General features: G+C 55.2%; 1 protein-coding gene across 1 annotated transcript in view; it reads right to left on the reverse strand.

The window, feature by feature from the left end:
* Positions 1–19062, reverse strand: part of DPYD (dihydropyrimidine dehydrogenase) — a 323607-nt gene that overhangs the window by 215237 nt on the left and 89308 nt on the right. Inside the window, exon 9 of the mRNA XM_028503389.2 lies at positions 12585–12795. Within this exon, the coding sequence (XP_028359190.2) occupies positions 12585–12795 (211 nt within the window). The remainder of the gene's footprint in view (positions 1–12584; positions 12796–19062) is intronic.

Consider the following 19062-nt stretch of genomic DNA (forward strand, 5'->3'; position numbering starts at 1 on the left):
GCCTCTGAGACGCCTCCCGTGCAGGATTCGCGGGTGCGGGGCTGGGCACGGTCTCAGACCGGTGTTTCCGTCGCAGACGTCAGAGTCCAGGAGGAAGGGGCGCACGTCCCTTTAGTATGTTAATGACTACGAAGTTCATGTACATCCCTTGCAATCCATTTAGAATGTATTTTCTGAACTTCACTTGTGCATAACCACTATTTTCACGGGTCTGTTGTCACTCCTGGGACCGCAGCCCTGCCCCCGAGCCAACAGGTGTGAGTTACGTCGGGATCTGGGTGGACGGCCCAGCTGTCCGTTTCACAAGAAGTTTCACACACAAAACGACACAAAGTCTTTGACGTTTACGCCACATCACTCACACTTAATGTTAAGCAACTTCACGGCTCTAGGAAGAGAGTTACCGTTAGCCATCGATTTCTGGTTTTTTTTTATGTCAACAAATACAAACATTACCATTAGTTCCTTAAAACAGTTTCAAATGTGCTGAAACAACTGCCAAGTCCTGGGTTCGAAGGGTGACAACGTGTCACGGAAGTAGGAAGAGGCCGGGCCCTTCGAGAACAGCGTCTAAAGGGGATTCTGACGGGATACGCAGCCCCGATGTGCGGACGAGACCCAGCCGACCCAGAACGTGAGGGAAGGCGGACGGCGCCCCATACGACAGGACAGGCAGGGCCGGTGACCCGGCCCAAATGCCCTTCCCTCCGGGTCGTCAGGTCACGAACTTGAAGTGCAGTCTCCCAGGACAGACTGGAAGAGCTGACCTTTACTCCAGTTCAAGAGGGAGGATAGCCTCCTTCCTTCCCCTTTGTCACCCAGCGCCCCTCCCCCACCCCGATGGCCGTCAGTGTGTTCTTGGTGTCTGGGAGTCTGACGACAGTGTGGAGGTGACCCAGAGATGGGGGGGGGGGGGGGGGTGCAGAATTGGTGAAGCGAGGGTGAACGGTGATGGAGGAGCCTTGCAGGCCTGGCGTGCGCACGCGACACAGCGCACAGACGAGTTGCTGCAGAGCTGCCCAGCTGAAGCCTGTGTGACCCCATGAACCAGCGCCATCTCAGCAGGTTCAATTAAACACAAAAACATATGTAAAGGAGGACATTACAACTTACACTAAGGGAGCAAAGATGAGAAGATCCTGAAAGTTAGTAGTTGAATAGACTATGTCAAACACACGAGAAAAGAAAATAACCAATGTAAAAAAATGTTATTCTCACGCCGAAAACCAGCTTCTTCCGAAAAACAACGGAAACAAAAGCGAACCCCGGTACATGTAGGTACCCCTGCACCTGAACGGCGTCAGCATTTCAGGACACTGCTAGAGGCACACTTGGTTGCGTTTCCCGGTAAGACTGCAGGCTCCACGCGAACAGGCGCTTGGGCACCCGCTGGGCGCTGAGCCCTGAGCCCCAGGCCGGGACCCCCTTGGGGGTCGGGAGACTCCCCCCCCCGGCTCCGCCCGGAGGGATGCACGGGTGGGTCGGGAGCAGCGGATCGAAGCTCCTGTGCTCAGGCTCTTACGTAAACCTGCTGCTGTTTGTGTCTCTGATGTGATTTCACCTTTCATCGAGAGGGAAATTAAATATTCATGTAATTATTTCCACTGCAGAATGGCATTTGGAGAAGGTTCTTCTCGGGTCTCTAAAGGTCACAGGGAACGAGCCCTCCCCCGGCTGCGCCCCGCTCGCTGCACGGCGGATCGCCACCCCCCTCTGTCGACGGCGGCCTGAGTTGCAAGAACGTGGACAGTGAGCGTGGCTCCTCAGCTCAGCCTCGTGTGGTCATCACGGCCCCCGAGACACCTCACCGCCACACGGTGTCCATCGCAGGATGCGTCTCTGTAGCAGGAAATAATTCTCCCGCGTGAGAAGCGACCTCACGCGTCCTACAGGGTGACTGGAACGAAGACAATGCCTGGAGGGGAAGGGACTGAAAGCCGCCTCCCCGGGAAACCAGAGCCTTTTCACCCACCGTCCCCGCTGTCCTACAAGAACACCCGTGCCTTCCCCACTGTCCTACAAGAACACCTGTGAAGGCTGGTGCAGGCGGGGCTCACTGCAAGCCTGAGCGAGGCAGGGGCGGCGCCTCCGTCGCCCTGGGTTCCCCTTGGCAGTGGTTCCCGTCGAGACACGCGTGTCCGGCCAGGCCACGGAAGCCTGGGCCTCAGCGTGTCCCGCTTGCTTGGGGCTCCTTCAAGGCTCTGCACCTAAATCTGAACACGTAAATTCTCTTCTTTACAGAGGAGTCTTCAGACGACAGGGTGGGGCCAGAGTCAGTGTGCTGCCGTTCCCATGGAAACTGGCACACTAGTGAATAAGCAACGCCACCAGAATAAACTCCTTTGAGTACTCACAACTGGACACCCACTTTGGCCCCGCCCTACGCCTGAGCTTCGGGCCTCCCACAGCTGGAGTCCACCCTGGAGTCCCGGGTGCAGGCACACAGCGGATGCTGAACTGCACCGACGTTCCTGGATGGTGGCCGTGCGGTTCCTCACGCTGTGGAAGTTTCTGCGTGCAAGACTGAGTCGCTGTCACATCAGAGCTGCACCACCGCCCCAGCCGACAGGCAGTCGGGAGATGCCGCCATGCGTTGGATAAGGAACTCTTGCATTTCTTAAAAGATTCGGCACTAATGCCAGTAGCCACCTAACGGGCATTTATTTTCGAAGTCACAGTGCTATTCCGGGCACAGGTCTTTCCATTGCACACACGTTGTGTTCATGTCCCTAGACATTCACACATCCGCGTGCTTACTTGCAAACACGTGTGCTTTCTCCTCCACGCAGGAAGCCCTTGGCCTGAATGTGAGCAGCCTGAACTATGTTGTCATCGGTGACACCCAGATAGTCCCACTCATAACCAAACGGATGTCTGACACTGTTCCAAAACAGAAAAGGACTGTTCCTCCACTAAAAAGAGTCTCAGCCCCTTTTGAAAGTGGCCCGCTGAGCGTCTCCCCTGCTCCTTCCGGAAGCCGTGCATCGCACGTGCCCTGGTCTGATGGAAGGGGTGAACGGGAGGGACGCGGAGACGTCAAAGATACTGCTGGAAGTGCGGGTGTTCGACGTATGATAGTGGAGCTCACGTCCATCGAAATGGAAACCATTCATCTCCATTTATGGTCTGATACTCATCACCATCTGGAAAGGACCCTTGAAAAAGCAGAGCAGAAACACTGATGCGGGCGGAAGCAATGCTACAGCAGGCCAGGAGCGCCGTCTCTCGGGGGCATCGGCAGCCGACGCCAAGGTGACCGCGGGTTACCGCCCAGTTATTTCTATTACTCAACTGTATTTTTAAAGTTCAGAAGTGTTTACCAGAGCCATCAAATCAAGGATTCAGAAAAAAGCAAACATGTTTTATTCCTAATTTGTGGGAAAGGCATCCGGTGGTTTAGGTACGACTTATGAGGGCTCCCACCTGCCTCCTCGTGGGGACCGCCCTGCCTGGCTCCTCCAGTTGTTGCCCCCGAGGCAGCCCCAGGGAGCACAGGGCGCAGGGGTTGTGCTGCTCCAGGCAGCCCCCAGGGAGCACAGGGCGCAGGGGCTGTCCTGCTCCGGGCAGCCCCCAGGGAGCACAGGGCGCGCAGGCCAGGAAGCTCCTGCTCTCCCCTTGCGGAGCCCAGGCCCGGGAGGAGGGGAAGACTCTCCTTGCATCTGCACCACAAGCCCCTGCCTGCTGCCTCCTCTGCAGCGTGAGGGGGTGTCACCGGAAGCCTTGCACCCTTTCTTTCTCGTCCATAACCGCAGGGGGTGGGGGACGGGTGTTCGGCCAGGATCGGGGGCTTTCCCACATTCTCCTGAGCCGGCACCTTGCAGCCTTCCTCGCGCACGCACGTCCGGGAGCTCCGTGGCCGGACGGGAGAAAGCCGCCCGGGACGTGCTCGCTCACGGCCGACCTCGCCCCGCAGACCGAGGGAAGCGTGTTAAACACGCGGTGCCTGGGGCTTTCCATCTTCAAAAGAGAAAGAAGACGTCCTCCGCTCACACCAAACCTGGGAGATTCATGTGCGCTTCCTGCTTTAATTACTAGCACGTTCCAGTGAGTTTATTTAACAAAACAAAGACACTCTGAGGTAGCTTTAAAGCAAGAAGTGGTTTTGAAATGGAGACTTTCTGTCAATTTAATGCGATGCATGCAGTGATTTTTTTATATGAGCTTAATTGCACGGTGACACACAAGTTCTTCAGTAAGCCGCAGCCGAACACTGCAGGGGCCGGCCCTCAGGGACGTGTCACCGGAGACGCCGGCTGCCAAGGTCAATTAGGCTGCCGGTGCTGCGCTGTCGGGCCCGCGGAAGGGAAGCCCACGCGCGTGTGACAAGTGTGTTTCTCGGTATTTATGAAAGGATGTCAAGGACGCGCCATCTCGGTGCATAAATATAAATTAATCCTCCGTAAACAATACCGCAGACGGCATAATGAAGGAGGACGGCGCCCCTTCTGTGGAGAGTCTGCGATGTTACTAAACGAGGGAGGGGATGAAAAACTCAGCATTTATAATAAAATGGTGTCCGGAAAACGCAGATGGAGTCGCCTACGTGCTTGCTGCTCAAGTTCGCACAACCTGTTAGCCACCGGGACAAAGCGCAGAGAGACGGAAACGCAGGGTGAGACAACCGTCCGGGAAGTCAAGGCCGAAAGCAACATCTCGGCCCAAACGAACTCTCAGTGCGGGGCTGGGTCTCAGGGGCCGGGTGAGGCCAGGAACCCGGGGGAAGGGGAGGACGGAACCGGACCACGCCCCCAACCAAGAAGCCGTGGTGGGCTCTGTCTTCCCGAGTCCTTCCGCAACCAGGTTTTTGAGGCTATGTGCTACCCACTCCCAAACACGACAGTGCCCCCGGGGAACATGCATCATTTTCTTTCATAACTGCCCCCCCAAACTGGTCTTGACCCGGCACCGCTCTCTGCCTCCAGGACCCCCAATGCCCCCCGACTCTCCCGAGAACACCGCCGTGCTCCTGGGCGCCTGCCCTGGCTGGTTCTGACGCGGCGCTCCTCCTCACGGCCACGGTAACCCCGCTCTCCACCTAACTTCCTGGGGCAATGTACACGGAGCGCCTGCCGTTTTCACCACGTGATCACTCCTTCCAGTGTGCCCCTCTAAGGAAGACAGGGTGTCCGGAGCCCCCACATTCTGTGGCCTCGGCCTGCCCGCCCCTCCCCTCCTGCCGCATCCCGCGGCGGAACCCTCCCTCCGGTCTCCCTTTCTGATCTGCAGCGCGGCCCTGCCTCCGGGCTCCCCAGCGATCTGCACGCGGTCTCTCTGGGGCTCCGATTCACCCACAGGGAACTCCCGGTTACTTCTCACATCTCGTTTACATCCTCCGCACCCAATAAAGAACGTCAAGGAACTCGACCCACCTTTGCTGAGCCCTTCGAGAGGCGGGGGTGGTGCTGGGTATTCCCGCGTCCTGCCTCATTTAGACCAGGACGCAGCGCTGTGACACAGGCGTGATCGCCCGAGACGTGGCCCCTGGGCGGCAGAGCCAGCAGGGGAAGCCAGTTATTTCTGGCTCCACGGTCCTGCTCACCGCTGACCCGTGGCGTGGGGCGGCGGAAAGCCAGGGAGCTGCCCAAACAGTTCCCAGAAGCTTCCCTAGCGCGGACCAGAGGAGAAGCGGGTGCAGAGGGGATGGGCAGCCAAGAAGCCTAGCCAGGACCAGCCTTACAGGCGAGCCGTCAGGCCACCTCTTCCCCTCCCCTCCCCTCCCTTCCAGGTGAGCTCACTGCAACCGCTTCCTGCTAAAGCAGCAACGGTCCCCTGAGATCCCCTTGAGTTCTGGGCCCACACCTGAGTCGGCACCTGCCCCTGCGGCCAACACGACGCACAGAACCACAGAACGTGAGGGGGCCCCGGATGCGCGGTCTGGCTGAAGAAAGCAGCGCGCCGTCCCAGCGCCGAGCGCTCGCCGTATCCTGTCTCGATGTACCGTTTTCCTTGTGGGTCTGCGTCTTCTTTCCACAATTAGGAGTCAGCTCACGGTGGGGAGGGAATACAAATAAATTCCACTTTTTAAATTTTTTAAAGCTTCTAAAATGAAGCTTCCACGGTGGCAAACGTTCTGACTAGAGAAGAACAGGTACTTTTCTCCCGTGTGGTTTAGCTGCGTGACCCCCAGCTGCTCCGGCCGGATGGCGCTCGGTTCCGGTGAGCCGGTGGGACCCGGGCAGTGTGAGAACACCGACTGCACCCTCTTCCCCCGGACGCTCGGGACGTGCCGGGGCTCCCGGCGTCAAACACGGGAGATGCACGTGGGTGGCCGCCCGCGGCCGCCGCTTCTGCTCCCCCAAGGAGTTGCGTGCTCATTTCCTGAACTGACCAGCTAATCAATTTGGAATTAACACCGTCCAAGCACTTCACCTTGATTTGCTTACCTCTCTGCAATCATTCCCTCTATTTAGAACTCTGGACTCCTTGAAGATTTGATTTCATTTTATCTGCAAGAGACCTCCTCCGGGAGGCCCGTGTCCTTGAAGGAAATACGTGGGGATTGTTTTCAAATTCTCTGTGGGGTTCCCAAATGCTGCACTTTGATTTGCTTATTTATATTCAGTGATACCATCTACTTAAGACTACAAACTCCTTGAAGGAATAGATCATCCTTTAATCTGATTTGGACCATAATCATCATGATTCTATGCACATTTGGGTGCTTAATACTTCTTGATAATTAGGAGGCAGTGAAAAAGTAGAAAGGCTACTGAAATATTTTATGTCCACTTCTCAGTGAAAGAACTTTCTAGCATGCTGAATGAGATCACGAAGTGATAGAAATAATTACAGAAAGGGGTTCAGAAAAATGTTTAGTAGGAGTTCCCCATTGGCTGCATTTAAAGCCTGAATAAAAAACAGGAGTAAATTACACGACTTGCAAAAACAATATTATTAAAATATAAGCGACTACTGAAACATATTTTAATTAACAAAATAAATCACACGGAAAAGACTCCCTAAATAGAGCTCCAGAAGTCGGTCTGTGCGTGCCCGGCTCTGCCATGACTAATTACGGATCCATGTAATGTGTGTTCAATTTGGGCTTATTTAAATAGCAGAGATGCTCATTAGCTGCAGTATATCTGTGAAGCTTCAGTAAACAGTTTAATGGTTTTTATGTTTAACCAATTTCATAAGTTCCTGTAATTTTAGCTTTAGCAGCTCATTAATGTTATTTTTTGATATCCATCTTACGACTCTTTTTTTCCCCGTGCCGATCGGCTGCAGGCACACTTCAATGCGAACTTAGAACGCACGGCAGAATGCCTGATAAACAGTTTCTGTGATAAGCAAACGCACAGTTCAAGAACGGAGCTCCTGTACCCAGAGCGCTGGCCATGCCACCCCACGGGCACGGGGCACGGTGGGGCTGTCATGGTGGGGGGCCGCGGGGGCAGGAGCACAGCCTGGCTCCTGTCCGTCGGGGCCTGCACGGGCGCAGGGCTGGTTCCGGACCTGCCACGCATGGGTCGGTTCTTTCCAGCCTCACAGAAGAGGTGTCGTTTCATCTCATAGTGCAGGGAAACTGAGTCCACGGCAAGCGACCCAGGCCGCACACACTCAGAGGTCGTGAACCCAACTGCCCACCAGCAGCAGATGAACCAACTGGAAAGCCCGGGGTCCTGAGGGGCACCTGGAGACACGCGCCCAGCCCTCCAGAGAGGACCCTGCGCGCCGAGGTTAGATCCGGTGACAAGGACTCACAGAGCTCCCGAGGGAAGGGCAGGGGTCCGGCACACGCAGCGTTGATGGTCTGTCGTTGACAGTGCCGGCGAGCACGGCCTGCACTGATGCCAGAGAGGCATCGCCGGGCTTTCTTGAGAAGGAAGATCTCTCTGAGCCACACCACGTGGGAGGAGTCCCCTCAAAAAGTGTCAACTACGTATAAGAGCCACGTAAGGCAGGTGACGGGATGTGGTGAACTGGAGGTCAAAGAGCAGTGAGAAGGGGAGAAGGCAACGAGGGGCCAGCAGGTGTGGTCTCTGAGGTCCCTCCCAGCACCCCGGACCCGCGAGGCGGAACGGCCCGGACGGGCCACTGTGACGCATCCAGCGGGTCGCAGCGACCACGACCGTGGGCATCAGTTTTCAATGCTGTCTCAGCCCTCTCAGCCCCATTAATCATCACAGAGCCTAATGCCTTTGCCATCACTCAGAAAGCGCTCCTGTCTGGCAGTAAAGGGCAGGGTTTGCTCGTCTGTTCTTTGAACTTTACTGCAAATATTTGTTCATAAAAAATTCATACAACAGTGAAACATGGACCAATTGTGACAGTGTCTGAACTTGGCCCTCCACTTCTTCCACCTCGTTTAGTCCATTTATCTGGGGGCGGGGGGATGGTCACATGGTCCCCTCAGCGAGCCCAAACTAACAGAAAAGACGGGCATGCTTTGCAGCGGGCAGTTTGGTGCCAAGAGGAGGAGGAATAAAACAAGCTGGCCGTCTCTTAAACCTGCCATCCTCCAGGGAGAGAGAGAGAGAGAGAGAGAGATAGTTAGTTCAAATGTTGGTGGTAAGCAGGAGACTTCCTATGCTACAAAATACATGTTTTTAAGACAAATATAGGCGTTCACACTTCCAGGGAAAGGCGACGTTTGCGCCGTGGACAGGCCTAGCAGAGGTGTCGCCGCACAGTGTACTGACCAGTTCCTATCAGTCTGGAGCGAGGAGAGTCCCGCCTGAACCTGACCTGGAGTCTCGCGTGTTCAGAGGGGATGGACGAGAGCTTTTCGGAGGAGGAGCCGCTCAGAGCTTCCCGCAGGGAAGACGCTGAACGAGACCCTGGCTTTCCTGTCCCGGTCACATTGGAAGCCGGGCACCATGCTGTCTGCAGGACTCGGGGTGCCGGCTGACGGAGGAGGGTGCGGTTCGACCATGGTCGCCGTGAGCACACCCACACGCCATGCACCGGAGCGGGGGCGTGCGGCCTTTCACTCCTACGTCCCGCTCACGGCTACGGTCGCAAGAAGAGATGGGAACAAAGTAGAACTGGGAAAAATAATGGTGATCGCTTACAACTATCATTAGCTTCAGTGGCAGTGAAATCATTAGCAACTTTAACCCAAGGATTAAATGTGTTTTATGAATTTCATGTGTGTATATATGTATCTTTTCTATAGGGTGTGGCAGCACATACATTGTCATGGTAGGAAATGTATATGATAGACTACATTGAGTGTTTAATGCTGTAAGAGAGTCATTTCCCCTTCTCCTTTGCGAGGCACACGCAGTAAGAGTAATGCAGTATATCAGGGTAAAAACTGAGGCTGAAAATCTAACGTCCTTTAAATTTCCAAATTTAGACTACTTTAAAAATACGTCATTGATATAACTAAGACACTACAAGAACTGTCCCTTGAAATAGCACTATAATCAGAGAACACGGAGACGACGAACTGTCGCTCCCCTCCACATGTGCTGTCGAGTTCATCGAGCCCCGACTGCTCCCGCACACAGGTGTGCGGCCCCTTTGTCCGGGACCCGCTCGGCCGCCAGCCTGTGCCGGCACCGGGAGGCCCTGCTGCACAGCACGTGCTGGAGAGCAAAGCTGGGTGCGAAGTGCACGGGGGGTCGTTTGCTGAAGCCTCCAAGCGCTGGGAGGCCCCTGTATCCTACGCAGCACAGGGTAACGTCAGTGAATTTACTGCAGGGGGAACCGGAGACAGAAGTCTGCGTCTGGGTTCCACTTTGGTCTCTGGGACCACGGCGGCATTGGTAGTGGTAACAGGAAGGAGAAGGGCCCTCCTAGGGCCGCCTGAGGGGTCAGCCCTCCCTGCTCTGTGGGTCTCCCTCTAAATGCACCCCCCCCACACACGGTGGAACAGCAGTGCGTGTGAAGGTCTGCCCCCCAGCGCCGGCCGTGAGCTCTGGGTGTGCACGGCATGTCTCCTCTCCGCTCCAGCCTCCCAGGACACGGCGTGGCCCCGGCACTCACCGGAGACGCGGTAAACCTTTCTCATGGGCACCAGCTGTAGCCGGGGCGGGCTGTCTCCTGGGACGTGGAACCATCCCAGCCCCCGCCTGGCTCACAGAAGCTGTTCACGAAACACTTCCTCCAGGAATGAACGTACGAATGAGACAGTCAGTGCAGTGAGGGAATGAAGAGATTCAGACGAGAAAACAGGCAACTCTGAATTCCGGGGAGCACCGAGAAGCAATGCACGAGAGGGTGCAAAGCCGTCAGCGACGCGCCTGGAGAAGGAAAGGGCCAGGAAACGGAGGCGCACGCACCACCAGTCTGTGCAGAAGCCTTCCAGAGCGCGGGGTCTCACGTCCCGCAGCAGCAGCCCCTGAGGCTGGGAGACAAGGCAGCGCTCCGCCCGCTCGCTCCCTTTACCGACAGAGGGCGAGGTGCAGGCGCAGGGCCGGTAAGGGGCTTGGAGGACTGCGCTTCAAGCAGAAAGAAACGTTTAACACTGTCCAGTGCAGGAAGCACAGTGGGAACTGAAGAGACGTCACCGAGGCCGCCGGGCAGGTCACCGGAGCCGGCGCGGTGCGGGAGGGGCGGACAGCGAGGGACAGGCAGGGTGGCGTCCTGAGAGGTTTAACAGATAAAGAAACAAAATCACAGAGCGCTGCCTGTGACTGCCACCGAGGCGTCCGCCTGAGTCCCCCCGCACAGCATCCGGACGGGGCGGGTCTGGGGCCGACAAGGGACCGTGGCGTGAGCGCCCTCTCCTCGTTCCCGAAAGGACGGCGTGGCCCCATGTCATGGGACTATCCTGTACCTGCCATGTGTGTGCGTGTGCACGTCCGAGTTTCCTGGCTTTGCGATCACTGCTGTGAGACTCTCAATGCCACTGGAGTGAACCCTGGTTCCCACTACCCCTTGCGTGTAAAAGCCAGCGTGGACACACTGAGCAGGGGGCAGAGGCCAGAACGCATTTCTCCTTCCCGCCGCCCCAACTCCCGCTCGCTTGGAGGGCGGCTCTGCCGGGCCCTGGACAAGCAGGCGACTCTGTTTAAGAACCATGTTTCCCAGCAGCTTGTTATTCAAGCCAGGCAGAGAGGGGATGAAGAGGAGTAAAAAGGAAAATAAAAAAAAGGCCTAGTTCCTGGACGTCTCCAAATCTCGGGTGTGGATGGGTTGGCGTGACACAGTGGAAACCCGAGAGGAGACACGCGGAGCGGAGGGCTGGGGCAAAACACACGCGTTTGAATTCTGGGGTCACTTTGTCAAATAGAAAGGAGGAGGTCGCGTTTTTTCCCCTGTATTTTAAACGCCAAGTTAAATCTTTCGCTCTTACATATGTGTGTGCACGTGCACACACACAGCAAATCACACCCGTGACGGCAAAAGCTGTTTTTTATGGTTTTCTGAGTCGCGTGTACTTAGGTTTGCTTAGGAAAAGATACATTTTTCTTAATATCAGAGCTGTCCGTTGTGGAACACAAGCGTTGGTGGGTAAGCGGGACCCCTGTTTGGGAGGTGACCCAGCAACGGAGCGCTAGCTGAACGCGGCTCGACTCTCACTCAGTGTCTGGTGATGCACGGGGCACGGGGAGCTGTGTGGTTTGTTAGGTAACAGAATGCAGGTTACACATGGCTGTCTTCTCCTTTCCGGACCCAGTTAATGAACAAACAAACCGCACTGTGACTGTGTCTCCCTGTCACAGAGACATCTAGAGGAAAACTGACAAATTCAGGTCATCATCCAGCTATTTGAAAACGTTTATCTCGATGACATTAAGCATCTGGAGGTTTCCAGACACCGAGAGGCCTGATGCCTGGCAGATGCAGTGCCCTGAGGCCTGGTCGCACGTTTTACTCCTCGGTTCCACGCCTCGGCACGCCTGCCCTCCTTCCCGCCTCAGACACAGAGGGCACCGTCCACGCGGCCGGGGCAGGGGTCACGGCCAGCAAGCATCCCAGTTAGATTTGTTGTTGTTGTTCTGATTGTTCTTAATGAATCTCTGACTGAAACATCTTTCATTTTCCTTTCCGTAAATACAACAGTCACCTGTCATTTCCACCGTGTGTGCCAGAAGGTAAAGGGTTTGCAAGATGCAGGCCTCTGGGTGTCTGCGCTCCCGTTGCCAGGGGGCCCAGGCCGCCGTGCGCCGCAGCAAGACCCAGAGCGCTCTTCACCGATGGACTCAGCGTCCAGGGGCAACGCTGCACGGAACCCTGCCTTTTCTCGTCGTCGTGTTTAAAGCCTTTTTTCCTCCCCCAGCACACCGAGTCATTCACACTGTCCAGAGGCAATGCCCAGAGTTCACACTTCCCAGTTTGATGGTTCTAGCGGTGGCTGGGCGTGAAGCAAGTACTAGCCATGAATTCCCTTCTTGCTTACTCGTTGGCCCCTAGGATTGGTCTAACCACTGGAGACTGGCTGTGAAACCTCCCTGTCCCCCTCCCTGACTCGGGGCCTCCTGGAAGGAAAAGCCGGCCTTCTTGGAGAAACAAGGCACACTTTAAAAAGAATCCTGTATCATGGCACTAAATACCACTTCTAAAGCTCTTAAATCGAGACCGCTTGCAGGCCCCACCAGAGGAAGGAAGTAAACATGTACGTGAAAACCCCCGAAAGCTGGCTGAAATAGCACACGGTCGGCGGCCCAGCCCCGCGGCCCACACGCTACCTGCGGGGTCGCTCAGGACCGAGCCGAAGGCGCTGATGACCACGTCCGCCTTCAGCCGGACCCTCTGCTCCTCGTCCTCGCTCCAGTTCCCGGCTTCGTCCTGCTCCGTCCGAACAAACTGCATGGCCACGATTTTCCCGCCTTTGACCACCACCTTCCGCGGGGACAGGAAAGGCAGGAATTCGCACTTCTCTTCCTTAGCCAGCTCCATCTGCAAGAAAACAGGGCAGATCAAAAAACTCGAAGGGGTCTGAGGTTGGTTTTTCACTCAAGCTCCACAGTCTGAAGCGCAGCATGCCTACATCAACATAAACTGCTTTCTGTCGCCAAGATTCCATGACGCGCTGTCTGCCTTTTGTGAGTCACTAGACTCGGAGGGGTGCTGAGCTGGAGGCGTCCTGTGGGAGCTCCCAGGACTGGGCGCCACGCAGGGGTTCTCAGGTCTGAGGCCCTGCACGCCCCACGGTGGGTGTGCGTGAGGCCTCCGACCAGAGTCGCCTGGTCTCCTCGCTGTCATGCCTGCAGGTGAATTTCTCCGTCTGACCGTGCCACGTGTGAAAACAAATCTCCCGGTCACTCCCAGCGCGCGCCTCTCTCCACGGGAAAAGGCCGGTGCAGTGGGCGGGCCGGGCTGTGCGGTCCGTGTGCAGAACGGCCGGTCGGACGAAAGGCTAAAGGAACTCTGTGGACCTCAGAAATAACATCTCTTCTTACGTTTGCAAAAAAATATGCATGAGCACTTTAGGAAAGAGAAAAAAGCACACTCCCTCTGAAAAAGTCTGCCTTCCACGTCGGTCACAACCTTCACTCCGCCGGGAAGTGGGGTGCCCTGGTTTCTGTCCGTGTGCCCACGATGGGGGTTCGTCAGCGCCGAACGTGAACATTTGCTTATTTTCCCGCTCACTCTCTCTGGGAGTTCAGACCTCTGTCAGTGCGGCCGTTAGCCAGTGTGCTGAGAATTCCTCGTTTTTGAGCGTGGGAAAGTGCCCCCTGCAGCGTGAGGGGGCCGGGTCTCACTCTGCCCTGCCCTGTGGCCCCGGGGAGAGGCTCAGCAGGACAGAGAGGGGGCGGAAGGGAGGCCGTGTGTGCGGGGCTTCCAACCAGGGGTGATCCGGCTGCATCAGGGTGGAAGACTGGGCTTTAGTGTCACTCGTTCGACACTGTCATCACACGGGCACCCACCTTGCAGCACCCACCCCCCACCAATGGCACCCAGCTCTGCGGTGCATCAGCGTCACCGGGACAGCTTGCTAAGCAGCCTGCGTGGCCCAGCCCGGAGCTTCTGGCCGTGGGATGGGGCTCGACCTGCAGACGCACCTCTCCAACACATTTTAATGATGCTCTGCTGGAGGCCTAGAGGTGACATCTGTGAACCACTGTCTCAATTAGACTGTAGCCGACTGACATGAGCCTGGCTGGTCTGTGTTACACCTTCTCAGTGAGAGTGGCATCACCCACAAGAGGTCAAAACCGGATTCTCGGGGAAGAGAAAGGTGCAATGGTTGGTTACCTGCCAGTCCCCCCGCGAGAGTCACAGGGTATACACAGATGACTAGTGTAGCGGTGGCATTAAAATTACAGGGACGGGCGAGGCAGTAAGTAAGGGAGGAAGTTCTAAAAGACTCCCTAAGGATGTGATAATAGAAAATATCGAGTAACACTGGCCATCACTTTATGTTAGCATGAAGCTGTTCAGTCTATGCGTGGTTTACAACATTTAAAAAACACTGGTCTTAGCGGATTAAAAATTGGACTGCACAAGTGAGTATCATACAACATTTCCCTTTTGCTACAAAAGCGAAGGACGCGTGACCTCAGCGAGAACAGACACGCAGGATGCCGTGGCGGAAAGCAGGAGGCCGCGGCTCTCAGACCACGTGCGGCGTGGACAGGGAACTGGGGTAAGTGAAGGTGAGTCAGGTCTGAAAGGCTCCTGCTGCCTGTTCAGACAGTCACTAAAGCCCTCTGACCTTCAGGGTCCCTGTACGAAAAACGGGGATGATAATTCCTAATTAAGGGGCGTGTGGTGTTGTTCCAGGAGACTCAGGCACGTGACACAGAACCCAGCCTACCGAAGGCGCAAAGCAGGGCCATTCGCTTGTGACCGCAGCTCTCCGAATCCCTCCCACCGCTCCCGCCTCAACCAGTCAGACCCCCGGCGGCGGGCGGGGCTAGGGTTCCAACAGAAGGGCGGTGGCACAGTAGAGGGCGGGAAGAAAAACCAACGCAACAGGAATGGCCACAGGTGAGTCCTGGCCCCCTCTCTAATTTCTGGAAGGCGAACTATTCCTTGAATAATTCGAGTTATAAAATACGTGTGACTCCAGGACACAAGACAGCTCCCTGTGACAGTTCTGTCACGTTACGTAACACAGCACCTCCCAGCTCATCAACGTGAACCAGTTTATTTTGCTCCAGAAATGTCAAGTCACGCCAGAGGTTCACTGCCGGCAACACCAGACTCGACTGGCTGGCAGTGCCGGACGTCTGTGGTCGGGCTGAACGGCACACGGCGCGCGTGCACACGCAGAAGGCCGGAGCGCAGCCCGCACCGGCCGTACACGTGGGACCCCGTCTCGGGCTCACTCAGGTGGGGTTTTGTCCCACTGTACCTCTGTGAATTAACTCTCAGATGCCGTGACTCGTTATTACCTGTGGATGGTCTCATGCTTTCTGTATGGAGCATCGAGTTTTGAAACAAAGATTGGACATGCTAAACAAATCAAAACCTTTAAAAGTATTAAAGAAAGATTACCAATGATCTGATGCGTGAACACGCACTAATAGCACCCTTATCACGGTTTGGACTCCTGAGGGCCGAACACAGAGAAACGGTCACGAACGTGAAGAAACTGCCTCTCAGCGCCTCCTCAATCCCGTCAGACCTGTCCCGCATGCCGGGACTCACTGCACGGAGTTCGCGCCCACGCCCACCGTCCGTGCCTCGCAGAGCTGGGCGCTGCCTGTGCTGGCCCCACTGAGGTGATGCTGAATGTCTGCCTTTGAAGTCCGAGGGATGCTCTTTACTCTCTAAACATGCTAGGTTCGACTGCTGGGCAGCAGACATAAATCACCACTTCTTGCTGCTTTGCTTTAAGTAGCTAGATTTTCCATTTTATATGGGAGAAGGAAAACTTTTTAAAGATAGGAAGTTCTCATTTGAACATATCTACTTATTTGGAAAGTATCAATAAGCTACTGAAGAACTGAAATAATAAGATTTATCTTAGAAAATAGAGAAATATTAGGAAACTAAAATACAAGGTAACCGAAGTCATACGTCAAGTAAGAGATCTTTTCAGTTATTTGTGAACAGAAGAATTTAGTTTCACTGTTGAAACTAAAGAAATATACCTAAGAAGATAATAATAATACTTACATAGGAGGGATTCTTTGAAGTGCTTTATATGTACTTTATTTTAACCTTTACACAGAACATACGTGATGAAAACTATGGATTATTGTTTGAAGTGTTTGGCTTCAAACCGACTTCTCCTCTGCTGTGGCTCAAAAGGCTGGGGACACACTGGGTTACAGATTTACCGCCCAGACTCAGGCGTGCGGGTGCGCGCTGGCCTCACAACCAGCTCTGTGGAGGAAAAAGCATCATTTCCTTCCTACGGAAGATGAACCGGGGCTCAGAGAAACCAAAGACGTCTTCAAGGGTGACCGAGTTCAGCTGAGGTTCCGGTGCAGCCGGAACAAAGCCCACGCAGCATTCATTCTGCCCAACGACAGCGGTTCTGGAATGTTTGGAAGAAGGAGACTTTGTATAGTTCTAGCTGTTGGATCTCAAAGCAAGGCTGACCGAATAGGAAAGCATCTAGTCGAAGGCAACCTGAAGGTCAAGTCTGCCGGATAAAAGTGCGCTCCATGGGAACAGGAGGTTCGAGCTGCTTGGTCTCAGCAAGTTTAGAGGCCACAATAAAATCATGGAATACAAGAATCCAGTGATGGACTTACGGACCCAACGTTGGAAAGTCGTTAATGGAGACTCCCTGACTCCAGAGGAAGGGTGAGTTGGAATGAAGAGCACTGCTCCCTAAGGTGGGTCACAGAGACAGAGAGCACTTTATCTGAAGATGTAAAGGCGGGAAATTAAAATGGAATGTAAAAAGGTATTTTTTAGACTGCAAACTCCTCCCCCAAACTTAGTTTAAGTTTGGGAAGAACATCTTATTTAACTTTCTAACCCCAAGGTCCAGAGGTGACATCCAAATACTTGACACAGAGTGAGCATGAGCAGAGGGACGTCTGGACAGACACCCGCCGAATCAGCACACACCCCGGCCCACAGGCCTCGTGGGAGGACGTCACGCGGGCGCCAGCCCCGCCGGCGTCCATCGGAACGGCAGACACACGGAAAGGAGCCCCGGAGGAGCACTCTCTTTGCCAGGGTGAGTGGCACACAGGGAAACCAGGACACTGGAGTCAGCCCAAGGACAGCCAACCAGTAGCACCTAGGGGGAGTCACTGGCTACCAAACACCCCTCCCGACTGGTGCAGGGAGCACCAGTCACGCAGAAGACAGGCTCCTGGCCAGAGCACCCTCTGTCGTGGTGGTGTCCTCGTCAGTGGTCAGTTTCACCGCCACGAGACAAGGACGGACAGAGTCTGTGCTGTGCTCCTCCCCAGCCGCCGTCCGCCCGGGGCCATCGCCCATCCGCGTCTCCGAGTTCGGCCCTGTGAGCCCTGGGGTCGTGGCACAGGCCTCCACGTACTTTCTGTTGGCACCTGTTCTGCGAGGTCAGCTGTGCATCAAACCAACAAACCTCTCGTCCTCATCTCCACCAATAACACCGCGAGGGAATAAGGAAAAAGCTTCTAGCAGCTTCCACTTTGGAGGTTCAGTAAGTCAACGTGTTACTTTCTTTTCACACCATTAGAGGAAGTGGGAAAGAATTCTTCCTGGCTTCGACTTGTACCTCCACACTCACGGAAGCCCCTCGGTCTGTGCGGAGCGGAATAAAAATAGAGCGCTACCGCGTGCGGTCACGATCGTCATCGCAATGATTGACTTCACGTAATGCGATGATTTGGTCTGATTAACATTACAGGCGTGATACTGTGGAAATTACGAAACAACCTAATTTACTATAATTAAAAGCATGATGTCTATTCACTTTTAGATTGCATACAGGCAAAATAAGTGCAGGGTATAAGCCGTAACGAGCAGAGCTCAAAGCCAGCACCCATTAGATTCGGATATGCCCGAGTCTGAGAAGCAGGATGAGGCGGCAACGGTCTTCGTAAAGACCACCCTCTGCTAGCGGACAGCCAACAAGTCATCACTCCCATGTAAACTGGGCCTCCGACACGGTATTTCAAATCAGAATTGCTTAGTAGCCCGCTGTGGCCAGTCGCCATCCTGGGGAATGTTATAGTTTACTTCAATACTGTTCAATTCCTAGGTGCTCCATGAACATGCATAACTGCCCAAGTCCCATTCATTCACGAATCCACTCACATTTACTAAAGACAAAAGCTGGTGCTGGGAGCTCCGGCTAATGAAATCATTCCTGCTGTCAAGACTCTGTAGACGCGGACCCATCAGCAGGTCCATGCAGCGCGGTGGCGTCCACAGTGCACCCTGGGACACAGCCCAGGGCATCACACAGCAGCTGTGTGGGCCAGGCAAGGGCAGCCTGGGAAAGGTACTGTGTAATCTTGGAGGATGCACGGGAGGGAGTTCAGGCAAGGAGCTCCTTTCTGGGACATTCAGGTGTGGAGCAGGTTCTCCCTCCTTGGTGAGGAAGGTGTAGGAGGGTGAACACATTGATTTCGAGAAATCCAGCCCCTTGTAGACCGTGGCTGGGAAGCTGAGATGTCAGCATCTTCGGTGCACGGGAGAGCCCTTCCCAGTGGACTGCTCCGGCAGACACACCTGTCAGTCTAGGGTTGCCATGGTTAACAAACAGGTTTATGGGCGTGGCTCTCCGGAGCGTCACAAGCGTCACACGGCTTCTGAGCACAAACTGGAGATGCCCCTCGCTAACACAGCTTCCTGGTGCAGAGTGACAGAGCTGCTGTGTGTGACTCGGCAACCGCCCCTGACCGAAGGGTAGAGCCTGCCTGGCGGTGGCGAGAGGGGACCTGGAGAGCTGCGCGGTGGCCCTCGAACTCACCTGCACACTGGACGCTGCGTGTGTGCTAGTGGCTTGAGGTCATTCTAGAAACCTGAGGATGATCCTATCTCTAACCCAGGTGAGTATGACTTCACACTAACTTCCCTGTTATCTGGGTCACCGAGGCGATGGGGGGGAACAACGGAGGCAGCGGGTTCTGCTCACCCACCCCGATCTCCTCTCCCTCCTCCCAGTGCCACTGCCAAGCACTGCGGTGGACTGCCCTGCTGGCACCAGGGAGCCCCTCACTGCCGTGTGCCCCGGGGCCACGGGTGTGTCTGTTTGCAGGTATCTCTCAGCCGCAGATCACGGTGACAGACCTCCGTCACTTTCCCCGAAGAACCCCAGATCCA

Source organism: Phyllostomus discolor, chromosome 14 (genome assembly GCF_004126475.2).
Source record: "Phyllostomus discolor isolate MPI-MPIP mPhyDis1 chromosome 14, mPhyDis1.pri.v3, whole genome shotgun sequence".
NCBI lineage: Eukaryota > Metazoa > Chordata > Mammalia > Chiroptera > Phyllostomidae > Phyllostomus > Phyllostomus discolor.